This window comes from Tenrec ecaudatus, chromosome 6 (genome assembly GCF_050624435.1).
Source record: "Tenrec ecaudatus isolate mTenEca1 chromosome 6, mTenEca1.hap1, whole genome shotgun sequence".
Classification (NCBI taxonomy): Eukaryota; Metazoa; Chordata; class Mammalia; order Afrosoricida; family Tenrecidae; genus Tenrec; species Tenrec ecaudatus.
This window is the reverse complement of record NC_134535.1, coordinates 111,871,832-111,890,956: the sequence shown is the minus strand read 5'-3', so window position 1 is coordinate 111,890,956 and position 19,125 is coordinate 111,871,832. Positions and strand designations below refer to the sequence as shown.

At 36.4% G+C, this 19,125-nt stretch overlaps 1 protein-coding gene across 2 annotated transcripts in view; it reads left to right on the top strand.

Annotated features, from left to right (window-relative positions):
• AEBP2 (AE binding protein 2) overlaps positions 1-10,788 on the top strand; it is a 44,564-nt gene extending 33,776 nt beyond the window's left edge. Inside the window, exons 6-9 of one of the 2 annotated variants that reach the window (XM_075552017.1) lie at positions 4,886-4,953; positions 6,014-6,127; positions 7,644-7,670; positions 8,201-10,788. In XM_075552017.1, coding sequence (XP_075408132.1) covers positions 4,886-4,953; positions 6,014-6,127; positions 7,644-7,670; positions 8,201-8,246 — 255 coding nt within the window. In that variant the 3' untranslated portion in view covers positions 8,247-10,788. The remainder of the gene's footprint in view (positions 1-4,885; positions 4,954-6,013; positions 6,128-7,643; positions 7,671-8,200) is intronic. The other variant, XM_075552018.1, reaches the window with a different exon arrangement.
• Positions 10,789-19,125: the final 8,337 nt, after the last annotated feature.

Genomic DNA, 19,125 nt, shown 5'->3' with positions numbered 1-19,125 from the left:
CACAAAATTTGTACAATATTTGTATATATGTCCACTCCCACTTATGTATATATTTCCTGTGTATATATTTTCCTATTTCTCACCTATTTGGATCACTTTCTTTAGCCCTATAGTGAAGACAGGTGATCTTGCCTGTTTTTGTGCAACAGTATGATGCGTAGGTACGCTTTTATCTTAAAGAGAAAGAAAATCTTTTGGTGTTTTTGTGGATAGCCACCATAAAATGTGAATGGGAAAGTATCAGCCATTAACCATTACCAAGGAAAGTTGAAAAGGGAAATCTTGTAACAGTGTAAAATATTCAACTGGGTTTCCCTGAACTCTAGGAAATTTAATTAATAAAACCCATTGAATGAGCCCAGTAAACAATCAACAGTAGATATTCTTTATGGAATGTATTTAAACAATCAATAGTAGATATTCTTTATGGAATGTATTTAAATAGAGGCATGATTGATAATATTTGAAAGAGGACAGAATTATGGAAGTTAGTGATACGTCCGGTAAAAGATGGTATGTACAAGGAGAAAATAATAATTTATGATATGGGGTCAAAGACATTTAGGAGAGATGAGTTCTTGCATTTGAAGAGAGGTGCACATTAAAATGCAGGAAATTTTATAGAAAGACCGGTCGGTATCCAACTATAGAGTTGGAAAGAAAATCATAGGGGTTAAAAATTAAGAGAATTAAGATAACTGCTTGGAGAATTTGTTAGATTTAGCATCATTAGGGTCTTGAAGTTCTCTTTTGAAGTTTTTGATAACATAGGCTTATTCTGTAATTACATTTTTTATGAAATCCAGTGAGATTTAATTGTAATAATTATAAAACTTCTTGATATGATTAAACTATTGAATTGTTTATGTAGATTATGTTTAAGTAAAATTACTTAAATTTGATCACCAGTCAGTGACATTTGGTAGGGCTATTTAAAAAAAATTATTTTATTAGGGGCTCTTACAGCTCTTATCACATTTCATACATCAATTATATCAGCATATTTGTACATCTGTTGCCATCATCATTTCCAAAACATTTTCTACTTGAGCCCTTGGTATAAGCTCTTATTCCTTCTTCACCTCCACCCTCCCACCCTGTGAATCCTTGATCAATTATTTATTGTTATTATTTCATGTCTTACACTGTCCATTGTCTCCCTTCAACCATATTTCTTGTTATTCATCTGCTTCGGATGGGGGAGGGGCACTCTATATTTCCCTTGTGATGGGTTCCCTCTTTCTCGACCTTCCCCCTCCCCATCTATCACGCTTACCCTCATGGTATCACTACTCCCATTACGGTTATTGAGGGGTTTATCTGTCCTGAATTCCATGTGTCCCGAGCTCTTTGTGCCAATGTGTTCTCCAGTTTAGCCAGATTTGTAAGGTAGAACTGGGTTATGGTATTGGGTGGGGGAGGTAGGTGGAGGGAAGTATTCAGGAACTAGAGGAATGATGTGTGATTCATTGGTGCTATACTATACCCCCGTTTACATCAATTTAGTTGTTTGTTTTGGATACTGATTCTGATCACGACGACACCTCATGATCGCACAGGCTGGTGTGCTTCTTTCATTTGGGCTTATTTGCTTCCCTGCTGGATGGCTGCTTGTTTAACTTCAAGCGTTTAAGACCCCAGGTGCGATATCTTTTGATAGCCAGACACTAACCGCTCTCTTCACCATGTTTGCTTATGCACCCATTTTTCGACAGGGCTATTTTATTCATTTAAGCATATGCACTTGTGTGCCAGGTGGCACTGATAGAGTAAGTACATCAGTGAACGAAACATGAAAACAAACATTCCTACTCTAATTCATTATGGAGATCAGAAATTTAGGCAGAAGAAATATCAAATATAGTGTTTTTTAATGGTTTTATTGGCATGTAATTCTCATCGCACATCCAGTAGCTCAGTCACATCAAGAAGAGTTGTACAATCATCACAGTCAGTTGTAGAACCTAAGTCTAGTAGTCTGAGGTAGGAGTAGACCTGGTGTGTGTGAAAAGCAGCATGTACTTGGAAGTATCCTCTTGACACTTTGGCTTTTATTCTGTTTGTGATTAGAAGCCACTGAAGGAGTTTGAGTAGGCATGGTTTGATTTAGGGTTAAATAAAAAGGAAGTATTGTTTATGTATAACATTGCAGCAATTAAAAATAATAGTAGGCTTTAAATGTGGAAAATGGAATGAAAATCTCCAGAATCTTAGGAAACCCTCACATAGATAGACGGTGCCTTTCAGTTAGAGTCACCCTGGAAAACACCACCAGAGTTACCATGCAGAATGCTTCTGTCATTCTCAAAAAGTTAACTGCTAGCTTTAAACTTGCTCCTATTTCCACTCCCTGTTTTTGAAAACCCACTGCTGTGCTTGCTTACTCTTGTGTAGCATGTCGTACGGTGACGTGTAGCCTGTCTACTGTTGGCATTCTTACATGTTTGTTTGCAGATGCTTATGTGTCATCTTTCCAATCCCCAAAGACAAAGGTGTTCTACTTATATCACAGTTGATTTGTATCCGTGGAATCTAGGCATAATCCGTTTGTTGGCATTATATAGTGAAGATTGTGTTTTGGGACTATACTGGCTGTAGTGAAGACCACAAGTCAGATTCTATATACCCTTTGAAGACAGTGCTGACAAGTTTTTTGGGTGGATTTAGATGTCTGATTTGAAATTGAGAAAAGATGACTTCTAGCGTTTTGCTTAGGCAAATGTTGAGAATGTAGTTGTCATCAGTAGATCGAAGACTGCAGTAAGTAGATGAATGAGGGATATGGAACTCAGATTCGGATACATTAGAGGTTGGCCTTGACGAACAGGCAGGTATATAAGAATTTGGAGTGTAGAAGAGAGATGTGGCCAATAGATGGGAATGAGAGTTTGAACATTTGGATGGTATTAAAGATATGAGACTGGATGAAAACCTAGAAATTGAATGTAGACACAAAGAAAAGTCATAGGACTCAGATTAGGGCTGCCAATATTTAATGCGTTTAAAGAATACACACTCATGAAATGGAGCATGTCCTGTCTGCATGTAAGGAAACAATGATAATGGCAAAGTGATGAGAACAATGAAGCAACCATTTTCATACACTTTTTCATCAGAGCTGCTGCTGTGATGAAATCTTTAGATTCATCATGGGAAGACTAGAAATAAATGTTACTAGATTAAATAAAATTTGAAAAATTACCCAGTCATCATAATCTGTGAAGATTATTTTTGTAGCTGTGGAAAACATTTTAGAGTACATAAGAGCATGATCCTTAACATATGTGCTAAGGGGTTTCAGGAAATTTCATTAGCCTGGAGTGCCATGCTTCTACACATTTTTTGAAAATCTTTATTATAAACTGACATACAGCACAAATTAAAAAGCTGAAGATTGGTACCTCTACTGAATTTGGGAAGGGAAAGTAGCTAAAAAGAAAGAATGAGAAAATATTAAAAAGAACCTCAGGTGGAATGCTATTTGAAGAACCATTTTGCTAGGGACGGAAGGTGCAAGGAAGAGCTTGCACACTGTGAAAAAGTCTTGTAGACACCATAGAACAGTGACCACGTCCCTTCAAATCCCATGACCGGGAAGGTTTCAGAGGGAGACAGTAGCTGTTAAACAAAAGTGAGTAGTGAATAGATTCAGTACTTACTGCACACTTGAAGTTTATGGTCTTCAAAGTATTTCTTAGGAAGTATTGATTACAAAAATAACACGTGTGAGAAAGATTCCTTGTTTTTTAAATAGAAGAAAATTTATTTTCATGGCTTCTCCAGAAGAGGTCAGCAGAATCCTAGTAACCAGGTACCATGTATACTCGAGTATGAGCAGTTTTTCAGCACATTTTAATGCAGTTTTTGTGGCAAAATTAGGTGCCTCTGCAGATATTCGGGTTTGCTTATACTTTGGTATATAATGTACTAGCTTGCTTGCTTTATAGTTACTTTGCTTTAGCATCTCCAGATCTGATCTTGGGATTTTATTAAATCTCAATGCAGTCTTGGATTCAAAATTTAATTTATATAATGGTTTTTAATACATGTTTAAAATGAGGGTAGAAAATATTTTGCTTTTGTTTAAAATGCTAATTTAGTTACATGAGGGTGTCATTAATTTGGCTTTGCTGCTGTGTGCAGTGTGTTACGTAGTCATTCCTTTCTAGAACATGAATACCCACTCCCAATACAAGAGAGCTCGGAAAGTGTGGCTTGAGCTGTAATTTGTTGGTCAGATAGGAAAGGTTCTTTTATGTATTTCTTAATTTAGAAAACGGTCTTTAGTATGTGACCGGAAGAGTTCAGGCAAAATGAGGCTGGGAGACCAGATTATGATGGGTTTTGTGCATCATATTAAGAATATTCCTGCCCTAAAATCTTGTCAACCTTTTAAGAGTTTTAGTTGGGGATGTGATTTTAAAATTGGCGACTAGGTAATTTGGGTACTGAATAAAGATTAACTTTGAGGACTGGGAGCGGTCCAGCAGATAAAGGCCTGAACCTGGATGGAAATATTACTCTGTATGACGAACCAGTTAGTAAATCTGTGTGCGTGGATGTTTGATTTTGCTTTTTCAGCTATTGCTCTAATTTGTTTATTGAGAACCTCTGAACTCTTCAAGGTTTCCTGAATTCAGATTTTTTTGATAGATTCCAAATTACTTTTTATTTAGATTACTCTGGAAGCTAAATTATGCTATAGGCAGTAAGGTGTAAAAGTACCCGGGACACAGTCTTTACTCCTTCTTAGTAGCTTTCAATTTTGTGAGAGAAGGGTGAGTGTTAGCAAAGCAGAGAATGTTTTAGTGATATGAATGCTTGAAGTTCTCGTTTTGGCCCAAAGCCCGTTTAAAATTTTTTTACCCTTTCATGTCATTGATAGGTAATAGCTAAGAGAAAAGAGGATTCTGGAAAGATAAAACTTTTGCTTCACTGGATGCCTGAAGACATGTAAGTATTTTAAATAATATATACTTAATAGAAGAATGTAGTATTTTTTAAAAATCATTTTATTGGGGGCTCGTCCAATTTTTATCACAATCCATACATCCATCCATTGTGTCAAGCACATTTGTTGCCATCATCATTCTCAGAACATATTGCTTTCTACTTGAAAGCAGCTCCTCATTTTCCTCCCTCGCTCCCCCTCCCCCCTCCCTCATGAACCCTGCATAATTAACAAATTATTATTTTGTCATATCTTACACTGTCCGACGTCTCGGAGGAGGGTAAATGTAGATCTTTGTAATTGATTCCCCCTTTCTGCCCCACCTTCTCTCCACCCTCCAGGTATCGCCACTCTCACCACTGGTCCTGAAGGGGTCATCTGCCCTAGTATTTTTATTAAAAGTTTAATATTTATATAGTGATTTTAAATAAAAATTCTTGTTGAAAGTAAACCATATGACATTACATAATTCAAGAATTAAGAGATAGCTTTTGAAAAAGCTCTTTAAGTGCCTGGCTCAAGGCAAATGTTTCAAAATGTTACCTTTTTTGATGATAAAGCTTGTTGAAACAATTTTTACTCATATCTAGGATGTGATAATTTTATGAATTTTTATTGATCTAGGAGTATCAAAAGGGCCAAGCCCTTGTTGTGCAGTAGGTTAAGAATCGACTTAGTAAGGCCAAGGTCAAACCAATAGCTGTTCCTTGGGAAAGAGATGGACCTATCCATTGCAATAAAGACTTAAAGTGTCAGGAAATCTAGAAAGTTCTAGGAGGTGGAATCTATTACAGAGAGTAGGTTGGTGTTTTGTCTTATTAATGCAGTCTTAGTCATCCTTTCAAGGTAGTCATTTATTGAAAAATGTAAAAGTTTTGAACACATGAAGGTGTTTTATAGAATATACCAGTTTCCCCAGCAAATATTATTTTTGATGAATCATCATTATTTTTAAGTACATTGTTTACAAACTATTGTCAAACTACTGATCCACTTTTAGTTATGATCATGCATTTGCCATTTTTGGGAGGTAAAGAATTCCATCTGTTGTTTAATTTACAGTCTGCCTGATGTATGGGTGAATGAAAGTGAACGACATCAATTAAAAACTAAAGTAGTTCATTTATCAAAGTTACCCAAAGATACTGCCTTGCTTTTGGATCCAAACATATACAGGTAATGTAACCTTGACTTCGATGTTTTCATCTCCCCTAAATTTGGATGTAAGATTTGTATTCATGTTTAAGTCCACAATTTCAATAGCAAGCATGTCTTTCTTTAAGATGCTTTAGTATTTCGGAATTAAAACACAAAAAAGTTTCAAATGCTTGGATTCTGAAAGACAGTATTTTTCTAAAGTTTTATTTCAGTTTTCTAGTCTTAGACTTGGTTAAATTGAGAATATATCATACACCCTAAATGCTAGTTACGTGATTGACTCTTTAAAATTTACATTCAACCCAATCTGCAAAAAGAGCCTTTGAAATTTCATTCTGGGATTCATTTCTACAGTGTTCATTTTTACTGATTTTTAATCTGATCCATTATTTTAGTCTGCTCAGCTTATGAAGTGTTGGGTAGGGGCTAGAGAAAAGACCAATATTCTGACTGTCAGTTCACTTGGCTAGATGTTTTCCACATACTGTGTCCTCTCTGTTATCCCTGATATGTGTTGTTATTCCCCCACATCAGTGTTTGACAGATTGGAAAACTGGGGTAAGTGGTTAAATGTCTTTCCTAAGGTTACAGAAGAGCTCTATACTGCTTTATGCAATTCATGCACACCAGAATGATTTAGGGAGTAAAACTTGCAAAAACATATAATATATTTTACATAGAAATAGGTTAGACAAATAAAATGACACAAGAATTTCAGATACAATTTTTAGTAGTCATAACGCACTACCCAAAACACAGTGGAATTGCAACTAACTTGTCTCTCTATTTAAAAGAAGTTTTGTTTGCTAATGAATTTTTAGGGCTTGTTTCTGTTTGCTTTTAGAACTTGAACTTTTAGGGCAAATATTTTGCTACGTGCACAAATGACAGGCCTTTCAGACACACATTTACTGTATCTGTGTAAATCACACACCTGCAGACTGTGTAATCTCTTTAATCATCAGTTTCTTGTGCATACTGTGCACAGTCTATGCTTGTGTACATTTTCTATGTGGGTTTGTTAAATGTAGAAATACTGTACTTTAGAAATGAGATTGAACCAAACACACTTATTAGCTTTAAAAGTACTGTTCTAAGTTAACCATCATTTGGTTCTGCTCATGGCCACCCCATGCATTACTGAGAATTGTTCCCTAGGAATTTCTCGGTTGTAATCTCAATGGAAGCACACTGGCAAGCCCTGCATTCACGGCACCGATTTTTGGGTTAACAGTTGAGCACAAATGATTTATACCACCTGTGGAGATCATTTAAAGTACTACTTACTTGTTTAATATATGCTTAATGTTAGACTCAATAATAATTTTCTTTTTTAAAGCTTAGTAGCAGGCTATCTAAAAAAGAATGAACAGAAATTTTAGAATTAAGTTAAATTCATTATGTGAGAATACTTTGGAAATAAAGTTTAATTGAAATAGATGATAGCTACACTTCACATAAAATATTTTGATGCCTCAAAGTGCTCAGTGTGGTTTCAACTGAATAATTAACTTGTATTTTCTTTTTTTTCTAGAACAATGCCGCAGAAGAGGTTGAAGAGGTAAAACATAAATCAATACACAGGAGAGCAAACAAGCGGGGACACCTGCAGTCTTAGTCACTGACATGGGTTTAGGAAAAGTTGCACATTAGAGACAAACCCCCCTTTTTAACCCAGTATTTAGAATAATATTTATGCTTAGTGTAAACATTCTGTGAATGCAGTAGATTCTTCTGTGGAATATATTAATATATTTCTGTATATCCACATTTTCATGGAATGGTACTGTGGGAGACTGAGCAAACACTCTTTGGCAACTTAGTGGAACCACTTCTTAAAGGCTTTGCATGCTTGCTGCTTTAAGCTGCTTTCCCCCTTAGTGATCACACTCGTTTATATCGGAAAGAGAAAAATTCCAACACGTGTCCTTAAAAATACCAGAAGACACTGTGAGGATAATGGGCTTGACAGTGTCTATTCATTTGAAATCGTATTAGGAAGTATTTAGACAATGAAAATCATCGAGAGATAATTTACCTTCTAATTATGATTAATAGATGTGATTGGTTGCCATTTGTGTTCTTTTGCAGAACTCTGATAAGAAAAATGTTCAGTTTGTATGTAAGCAAACAGTGAACGCCATTTGCAATCAACTAAAACTTCGTCTAGCATTAGGGCAGAGAATTACTGTTCAGGGTGTTGCAGTATGTCTGGTGGCCCCCCTTCAGGATTAGGGTTTTCTCATGGAGTACAGTATGTTCATATTTGCCTATAAAAACTAGTCTGTTAACGGTTTTTTAAAAACCTCTATTTCAAATGATTTGAATAATCATATTTGCATTTTAGCCTATATAAGACTAATTCCCCACCCCCCACCCCCTTTTGGACAAATTCATTTGGTTTTTGAGTTGTTTAATGTAAAAAAAAACTTGTATTTTTTTTAAAGTATCTTCAAACTGAATCTTTTATGCACCAAAGTTGGTTTTTTGAAAAGAAAAATAAAAATCACTTTCTTGCTTGGTAAGCAAGAAGCCATATGGGTTTTTTTTAACTTACAGAAATGGAAATATGTGTAACTTGTTAGTATTGTATCAAACAAATGTTGCATAGAGATAATAATAGTACATTGCTTGTAAATACTTCAGCAGATTTGTAATATATTTTTATATTATGAAATGTACTGTAGATGTTTTTCTAGAGGCATGAAAATGTATATATTATGGTAGAAATAATATTGAAGGATATTGTAACTCACTAGTGCTGCCAGAGAAATTGTTAATAAAGCACCTTCTTTAACAATAAATGTCTTTTGCAGACTTAAAGGACTATGTACTACTGTTAGTATCTATAAGAACAAAACACATTGAGCATCCTTCCAGAAAGTCTTTGAGGGAGGACCTGTACCCATAATAGAATTATGGCACTCATTGCTGACAGTGACCGTGAAGTCAGTTATTTCCTTACTGTTGGAAGAACATATTGTAAAGTATGTTGTTATATGCAGTCAAACTGCAGAAAATACTCCCGATTGAGGAGTTTTCACTTTACTACAGTAAATATAAAAACCAGCAGTTTTTACACTAAATTTTTTAAAGAAACAATAGACAAAGATATAAGAACTAAGCCTTTGGTTCCAAAATGGGAAGAACTCCACATGATACATAAGTCATTTCTCGCTTGCTTTAAATTTTTTTTAATTATGGAAGAATTTATTACAGTGGGTTAAAGAGGTATATACATGGAATGAGTCGTAAAATGTAGTAAGTGCAAATTCAAGCACTGCTGTAAGACATTCTGGAATGGTTGTTGAATTAAGGGTATTATCCATGTGATCTGTAGCCAATGTGATTTTATTTAAAAAAGAAAGTGTGATTTTATGTTGCTCTTTTTCTCAAGCACTTCATCATTGCTTATCCTGTATCTAAATCTGCAATCTCCTTTTTTGTTTTTTAATTTTGACTTGTTATGAAATTGCCAAATAGAAATGTTTCAGATTTATAGTTTGTACTTGTATTTTTATTTTATTGCTTCATGTTCTTAATTGTCATTCTTAATTGACGGATGATTGTAGACCTTGCCTAAGTATTTTTTCTAATAAAACAGAGCAAATCACATTTAGCTTCAGAATGGTAACAATTCAATTAGTTTTAAAATGACTTCTGAAAATACACATCTGGTGCTTTCTTTAGGGACACATGAGTAAATTACTTTTTTTCTGTGTTACTTCAAAACCAGATTTCATGGCCGCTACTATTTCAAGATCTTTTCCTGCTTATCTGCCTTTGATTCCTTACTATTTTTTAACACACCAGAGAGAATGTGGAATAAAATGAACTAATTTTATAACGTTAACTATATACATCCAGTTATGAAAATAAGAAAATAGTGTGAAATTTTAAATTTGTAATGTTTATTTATGGATGTCTACTCATTTATATTGTTCCTCCTAACCCCAAAGTATGATATATACATAAATATATATAATTGGGCACCTGAAATAATCATTAGTTTAGTTTGCATCTAGTGAATTGCAGCCTGTAAGCATACTCATTAATTTACATGTTGTCTGGAAAAGATTTCTGTTAGTAGTGTCAGAGTTGTGTAGTGAATCTTATGGCCTTCTAAAATACTTACTAACTGGCTCTTTAAAAAGTTTGCTGACACGTAGTCTAGTTGATAAAAATTTTGGCAAAATACATTTAGACTATATGACTTGCATTTTCTTATGGTAGTGTTTATCTTGAAAAAAACAAGCCACTATACTGAAAATTAGTGAAAAATTTTTAAATTTAAGTTATAATATTCATTGTCATACCAGATGCCTGGAATACATGGTCCTTTCCCCCCTAAATTTTACATTATATTTCTTAATAGTTGCTAACAGCCCAATATTTCATCATTTATATTTTGTATTTTGTTTTATTAAATAGGACTAAAGGAGATTTTGTAAATCAGATCATGTTTAAACCATATGAGCACATCTACTTTATCTAAGAAAATTTTGAAGTGGAAAATATTGTAAAATTTAAAGCTGTTTATTTTTCTAATAAACTTACCTTTCATATATAAATCTTCCATAAAGTGGACCCACATTATTCTGAGTTTCTTATGAAGTTAAGATGGGAAATATTTAACTCAATACATATTTTAAGATTTGTTGTACTTTCATTGAAAGCATTGATAATCATGTCAGTAATCTTTTGAGTGTAAATATATTTTCCCTTTGCCTTTTAATAAAATGTTTTAAATTATGCATATATTCTTAAAAGGGAACATTTACTGCAAGTATGTAAAGCATTATTTACTGTTTACTGTTTGTATTTTGCTAGGATAGTACAGTTAACAAAAGTGTTAACTTTTAAAATAAAATACAAACGAATGGAGGAAACTAGGTTCCAGAAACTTAGTTAACAGTTCTTTCTCCCTAACTAAGTTTAATGCTGTACAAATTCTTGGGAATTCTTAGTTTAGGTAGACTCTTGTTTATGGGATATGTATTTGTGTAGAACAACTTGGGCTTGCAGATCAACAAAAAGGTGCTTGTTCAGAGAGCTTGAAATGGTTCACAGGGAAATAGATTGAAATGATAATGGAGTGTTTTTCAAGGATTGGAAGTCCTCTTGTATAATATGGTCTGTTTTAGGAGAAGGGAGTTAAACCATACATCACTTGAAGGTGGGCTTTCTTTTTTAAAGAGAACTGGTTTGTGGGTTTCATGGTAGAATGTTTTCTTCAAAAATATTGCAGAAGAGATTTTGTAGCTCCAATGCTCAGACTTGAAGAATAAAGTCTCTAGAGCTTTGTATTTTTTAACATTCAGTTATTTTGTCCTTTCTAATGAATATGAGACTAGCCTTAAAAATACAGGAATTAAAAAATGCTTCATGGTTTTTATCCTCCCTTTTGTTTTACATATATCCTGACTTTAAGTTTACATGATATGATTCATAGTTGTAAGGAATTTGTGAGCTGGTTAGAGCAGTAATTAAGCCCAGATCTGTTCTTAGGGGAGTATTCTTTTTTAAAAAAAATCAATTTATTGGGGCTCTTACAGCTCGTAACATTCCATACATCTATTTTGTCAAGCATATTTATATGTATATTGCCATTATCATTTTCTAAATGTGCACTTTCGATTTGAGCCCTTGGGACTCTAACTCGTTTTTAAATTGTATTTTAAAAATAATTTTATTGGGGGCTCGTACAACTCATCACCATACATACATCTATTGTGTCCAGCATATTTGTATGTTTGTTGCCCTCATCAGTCTCAAAGCAGTTTCTTTCTACTTGAACCCTTGATATCTGCTTCTCACCCCCCCCATACCCCCTCCTCATGAACCATGATAATTTATAAATTATTATTTTGTCATGTCTTACTCTGTCATGTCTCTTTACCCACTTAACTGTTGTCCTTCTCCAAGGGAGAAGGGTTATGTAGATCATTGTGATCGGTTCCCGCTTTCTACCCCACCCTCTCTCCACCCTCTTCACTGGTCTTGAAAGGATCACCTGTCCTGGATTCCCTGTGTTTCCAGTTCCTGTCGGTACCAGTGCACATGCTCTGGTCTAGCTGGATTTGCAAGGTAGAATTGGGCTCATGATGGGGGAACTAGAGAAAAGTATGTTTCGACATTGCTACCCTGCACCCTTAGGGCAGTATCCTTTCTGCTCTGCCAGCCTGCTGTTCACAGTGATGGAGCATCTTAGAGGAGCACAGGAAGGTGCTTCCAGTACAGTATGACGTGCTTCTGGCGGAGTGTGTGTTGCAGTCCGCATGGCATCAGTTACAGTGTCAAATACTTGAATGAGTACTATAGGTAAGTATGTGGTACACAAGATATGTGGGAGATTTAGAACACCGGTAGAGTAACCCAACTTAGGGTAAAACTTGTTAATTCTTGTTAGCGGTTTTTTTTTTGGAAGCCTGTGTAAATTTTTTAAAATAATTTTTAAAATAATTTTATCATAATCCATATATCCATCCATTGTGTCAAGCACATTTGTACATTTGTTGTCATCATTCTCAAAACATTTGCTTTCTACTTGAGCCCTTGGTATCTGCTCGTTTTTTCTCCTTCCCCACCCACCTCCCTCAAGAACCCTTATGTAAAATTTCATATGACCCTTATAAGAGGAATTGTAGTTTATCTCCGCATTATCAATGAAAGGATCATTGATGCTGTTTCTTCAATACAGTTGTCATTTCAATTTAATATATAATCTCAGCATTAAGATGTCAATTTTGATTTTGGAAGAGCCCTCCATTTTGTAACAAGACATCAGTTAGTTTCATGAGAAAGTAACATATCGACCCTGTTGAAAACTTGACAGTGACTATTTTCTAACCAGTTAGATTTAACCAAACCAGAGCCTTGAGGTGCCTTCGTGCCTTCAAGTTCTTTTCTGGAAGGAGTTGCTCAGTAGTTGTAATGGAGTGTTTAGTTTTGGCCCAGAGCATGCACTTTCCTCCAAGGGTTACATTTTTGGGGAGCATTTTTTCCTTTAGAAAAGCCTAATAATTTTTGCTTTACTTTGTGAGTGTGTTGGTACGGAGGAATAATAGATTTTAAAACTAGAGGTTTGATGTGAAAACTTACACTTGGAAATCACCCTAGTTCATTGAGAACTAAATAAAGATGTATCAAAATTATAAATTTTAAAGAACCTTATTTGTTATCTATTGAGTTCTGTATTGTAAACAACAATTTTTGATGTTAAAGATATTCTAACTTATACATCTTTGTCTTTTAAATACCTCCTCCTCTGTGTAAAAAAGATTTTTTAAACCATTGGAAACAGTTAATAGTCTAAACTATCATAGGTGGCTAATTTTTTCAGTGAGTAAATGGTTTGTGTGACCGACACATTTGCCTATTTCATGTATTCAAATTAGTGATAATAGATTACATTAATCATGCTGTGCAACCATTAATCAGTGTCCATTGCCGACTCTCAATTGCCACGAACAAACTAAGTGCTTCCTAAATGCGTACGCAGGCCCTCTTTCCTGTCCTTGGTAACTGCCAATAAGCCTTGGTCTCTGTAAAGTTTCCTATGCCAGTGTGTTTTTTATGAGTGAGGTCATACAAGTTTTGTTCTTTCGCAATATACTTCACTCAAAAAGGTTTGATGTTCATCCACGTAACGTGCACTAGATTTCACTTGCCTTTGTGGCAGTCCATTCCTTTCTCTGTCATGATGTCTGCTAGATTAGTTGTGAGGATTTTGTTTCCTTACATGTAGTTGTAATCCACACTGAGAACTGTGGTCTTTGGACTTTATCAGCAAGAACTTCAGGTCCTTTATGTTTCTGTTGTGATAGAGGTGAAGACTGGCATATTCACATAGTCTTTCCTTATATGTGATCTGCAAACACAAACTCCCTGCCATTTAGTCGAGTCCAACTCCATAACCCCGGAGGACTGCTCCTTTGGGTGACAGGCTGCACATCTACAGATAGCCTTCGTTTTCTCCCCGGGAGCAACTGGTGGGTTGAAACTGCCCACCCGTCCGTGTTAAGCAGATGGTCTGTAATCCCCCCTATGCTGCCAAGGCGCCCTAGAAGTGACACACGCGAATATAAGTATTTAAGAACTGTTGGGAAAATTTCCTTCCGTATCCCTTCATTGTTGCTATGACTAGCATTTTTTCAAATGGTCTCAGCTTGTGAAACAGACCTCACTGAATGCAATGCATAATATATATATAAGTGAGAAACAAATCTATTGTTTTCAGCAACTGGTAATCAGGAGTTATTTGTTACTGCAGCATAATTAAGTTTTGCTAATTTCTACAGGACAAAAATAATAACTTCATGGTAAATGTTGGCAATTGAAAAGCTTCCAAGTTGGAAATTTGACCAAAGATTTCTGTGATTAGAGAAACAGGATGGTGACTTTAGTTTTGAATCACAATTAGTATGTAGCAACAGTCTCTACCAAGTGGACAATATTTTAAAGATTTTTATTCTGGAGTTCCAAATGAATCTAAACTCAAGTTCCTCATGTTGCAAAGGAGCCAATTGCTAGGAAAAGGATAGAAATAAAAAGTTAGGAAGGCTAATAGATCATCTACATGGCTGAATAAGATAGGATCTCTAAGCACAGATGGTTTAGGTACGAAGCGGTTCATGACTTCTGTTGTAAGCCAAGGACAATTTGTGGGTGCAGATGCACATAACTATAGGTTTGCTAGAAGGAAGGTGTAGAATAATTTCATTCGCTAACATTTAGTGCAGATTTTTCTATTTGATTTTAGTGCTTTGTGTTACAGAATTCATTTAATCTTCACAGTAACCTTAGGAAATAGGTAGTATTTTTATCCCTATCTTACATTTCAGGAAACTTGTCTTTCATGCTATTTTTATTGACATATCTTGCACATTTCAATACAGCCATACAATACTGTTAATTGTTCAGCCACATCAGGTGGGGCCATACAGTCCATGCTACAAGCTCCCCATACCCCCGCCCTCCTGCTCTTCCCCACACTCTCAGAGAACCATTACTCTTGTCGTTGTCTCTGAGAGCTCATTTATCTTGAGCGATCTTAAAAATATACAAACGAACATAGGCAAATCTAACATGATTAATGAAGTAAAGCATAAATCCCTTAATAGTAAGGAGACGAAATCTTAGAGAACTCCAGAGTAGTTATGTGGTTCATCAGTGCCGAACCTCACCCTGGAGCTATCGTCTGCTGTGTGCCCCTCTGAGAGGTACATCCAATCACCTTGTAGGTGGATTTTGGGTCTCTTGCATTCACGCCCCTTCATATTCATTTGATTGTTTTTGAACTTCTGATACCTCTTTTTGATGAATTTCTCTTAAAATTTGGAGGTGTGGTCATCTGTTGAGATTGAAGATAGAGGTTATGGGGGAATAATTTCAAAACAAACCCATCTTAATTATTTCAAATGTAAATACATGTATTTGAGTTATGGACATTTTGAAATTTATATAATGCATAAATGAAAATAACTTTCAAAGGCTTTATTATTTTAGTTGATCTATAGCATACTAGGGCGTATCCGCCCAAAACCCTGAATTTTCTTTTCAGAGGTATGTATTTAAAATTTTAAAAAAAAATAAAAACAACCTTATCACCTTCAAAGTACACTACACTTAATACATTAGTCAAATCTGTGATTCCATTCTTGGAAGCATTTTTTTCAAACTCATCTGTTTGGATGGCTGACAGCACCTCCCTCATTTATTTCTTTACCTCTTCTATATCCTCAAATCGCTGTCTTTTTCCTGTCCATTCATGGAAGCAAGAGTCACACAGTGAGGTAAAGTGTATGGGGCAAGAAAGGCATGCTGTTTTTGGCCAAAAACTGGCACACAGATGGCTGTGTAAGCAGGTTCATTGTTGCGTTGGGGACCTGCCACAGATCAGGCCTGTTTTGTCACAAGCTGTTAGGCAATCTTTTCAGAACCTCTAAATAGAAAGCTTGATTAATAGTCTGACCTGGTGGAATGAACTCCAAATGTACTATGAATGGAAATTTTTATCCGTTCGGGAAGTTGACAGACTTCCAGAACTAGGTTTGTCATCAATTGGCATCTCACCTCTTTTGAAATGAGAAAACTACTTGTACTTGAGTTTTACCCATAGCGCTGCCCTTGTAAGCTGTGTTCAACATCACAACTTTTTGTGACATTTCTTCTAAGCAGGAGACAAGATTTAACAGCCAAATGCTATTCTCTTAAATTAGCCATCATAAAAATCAAGGCTCGAGTAAAACTGCTTTTACGAAAAATTCACAGAGTAGGCAGAACCTTCTCAGGCGATGCCACTGGGGTGCTTGATTTTTGCCAAGCATACCGTGAAAGCTTCACTTCTCTCTGCAATTCCGTTTTTTTGGGGTACCCCTTCATCTAACTTAGTATAATTGCATTGCACATTCAGCTCAACATAATTCTTCAGCTGCCCTACCAATCACATCACTACTTCCACGTCCCTTTGATAACATTCCTGAGCTGCTACTGGTGGTGAAAGTGAGGATTCAAACCAAGAGAGTAAACTCAAGTGCCAACTAGGAAAAGTCGAGTGTTCCCTTCACACAGGCCAGGTTTTGTAGTGGTAATGCTTTGGGTTGCCAACTGCAGGGTCAGTAGTTTGAAACCAACAGCAACTGGGCGAAAGCTGAGGCTTTCTACTCCCTTAAGAGTTACAGGCTTGAAAACTCACAGGGGCAGATAGATAGATCTACTCGTCTTACAGAGTCACTGTGAGTTAGAATTGACTCGATGGCAGTGAGTTTGGTTTTTTGCCCATCTGAGAAACAAAAGGTAACCTGTTCCCTGTTGTTTTTGTGGTCAGGTGCCATCAAGTCAGTTCTGACTCTGAGTCTACTCAAACCAGAATGAAACTGCCTGGGCCTGCATCATCCTCACGAGTGTCTCGAGCCCCTTTTGGCAGCCACTGTGACAGGCTGTCTCATTAAGGGGCTTCCCCTTTTCACTGCCATTCTTCGTTCACAAGCATGATGGCCTTTCCCTGATGACAAGTCCAAAGTATGAGAGGCAATCTTGCCATCATTGCTTCCAAGGAGCATTACGATACTCTTCTTCCAAGACAGATTTGTTTGGTCTTCTGGCAGCCGGTGGTCCTCTCAATATTCTTGGCCAGCACCATGATTCAGATGCGTCGATTCTTCTCTGGTCTTTCTTATTCTATGCCACATGCAGATGAGGCAATTGCAACTACCATGGCTCGGATCAGGGCACCTTAATCCTCAGAGACACCTTTGCTCTTCAACACTGCAGATTTGTCCATTGCAATGCATTGTCTGCTTGAGTAATGGCTGATTGTAGATCCCAGCAGTATGAAAGTCTTGACAATGTCAATTTTCCTCTCTATGGTGTTTTGTTAGGGCAATAGTGAGGATTGTTGTTGTCCTCACATTGAGTTGCCATCTGTCCTGAAGTCTGAAATCTTTGGTCTTAGTCAGAAACTGCTTCAAGTCCTCTATACCTTTAGCAAGCAAAATTGTGTCACCTGAATACCGCAGCTTGTTAATACACCTTCCTCCCATCCTGATGATTCTCTCACTGCTGTGAGGTCGATGCCAACTCACAGCGACCCTGTGGGACAGGGCGGACCTGCACCTGTGAGACTGACTTTCATGGGAGTAGGAAGCCAGTTTTTCTCCTGCAGAGTGGCTGCTGCTTTCGAACTGCTGACCTTACATATCACAGCCCAACTGGTAATCATGACACCAACAGGGCTGCTTGTAGCCTGATGATTAGAAGTATCTTTTTATTCTTGGTTTATCAGAACTTTCAGCATCAAAATTTGCGTGTTTTTAACTGCCTCTGTTTTCTTTCTTGATTCCTTCTTTTAAAATGGGAGGCATTTCTTTTGAAAGAATCATGGTTTTTAATCTTTCCCTCAGTGGCTACTCCTTTAGTAATCCCAAACCAAAAGGGTCTCACATATCCATAAAGGAAGTAAACCCAGAACTAACCTGAATATCCCCTTAGCATGAGGTGACTCTCTGACGCAGTGGTGACGGTGGTTGGTTGTTTTAATGTGTGTGAAGGTGCTTCCAAACGTTTGTGGAGAATTCTATTATCTTTTTGTATTTTATTTTATTAAAAAACATTTTATTAGGGGCTCATACAACTCTTATCACAATCCATACATATACATACATCAATTGTATAAAACACATCTGTACATTCTTTGCCCTAATCATTTTCTTTTTAAAAAAAAAATTTTTTTTTAGAATTCTATTTTTTAATTCTATTTTTAATGAGCTTTTGGCAGCCCCTCATAGACTTCTGTGTCTGTGTGCAGGCGTTGAAGGGATGTGGAGTGAAATGGAGTGTGAGTCAGTCTTGATGATTTTAGACTGGTCAGTTTCTGAGATCTGTGGAGAATACAGGAGATAAAGACTTAACCCAGATGAGTAAGGGAGTTAGAAATGCGATACCTTTATCAATGCTGGGCTCTGTCTTAAAAGGGTAGCAAAGAAAATAATTCCACCCGTCAGCACAGGCAAATGTGTGGAATTTATTCATCTCAGCCTGGGTGTTGGGTGATAAAAATGTCCTGTATTACAGGAGCCCTCATGGAGTAAGTGGTTACATGTTGGGCTGCTAGCTGCAAGATCAGCAGTTCGAACCTTCCTGCAGCTCCTTGGTAGACTTAAGCTCCCATGAAAAGTTACAATCTTGGAAACTCACAGTGGCAGTTCTACCCTGTCCTGTAAGATCACCATGAGGCGGCATCGACTTAATGGCAGGGAGATTGGTTTGGGGTACATTTTAGGGAGTAGAGTCTGTACCATATGTAATGTTTGGGGTTCAAATTCTTACATGGAATGCCCCAATCCAGGAGTTAAGGAAAAAATAGGGACTTAAGCAGCATCCTTTTTTTGGCTGTCAGAAGCAAATACAAAACCCATTTGGAGATATAGGGTCTCCATTCACAATTACATCAGGTTTTTACAAATAAGGCTGAAGATAGTATTTATCCCAAAATATAAAAGGTCTGGTGTTGAGGA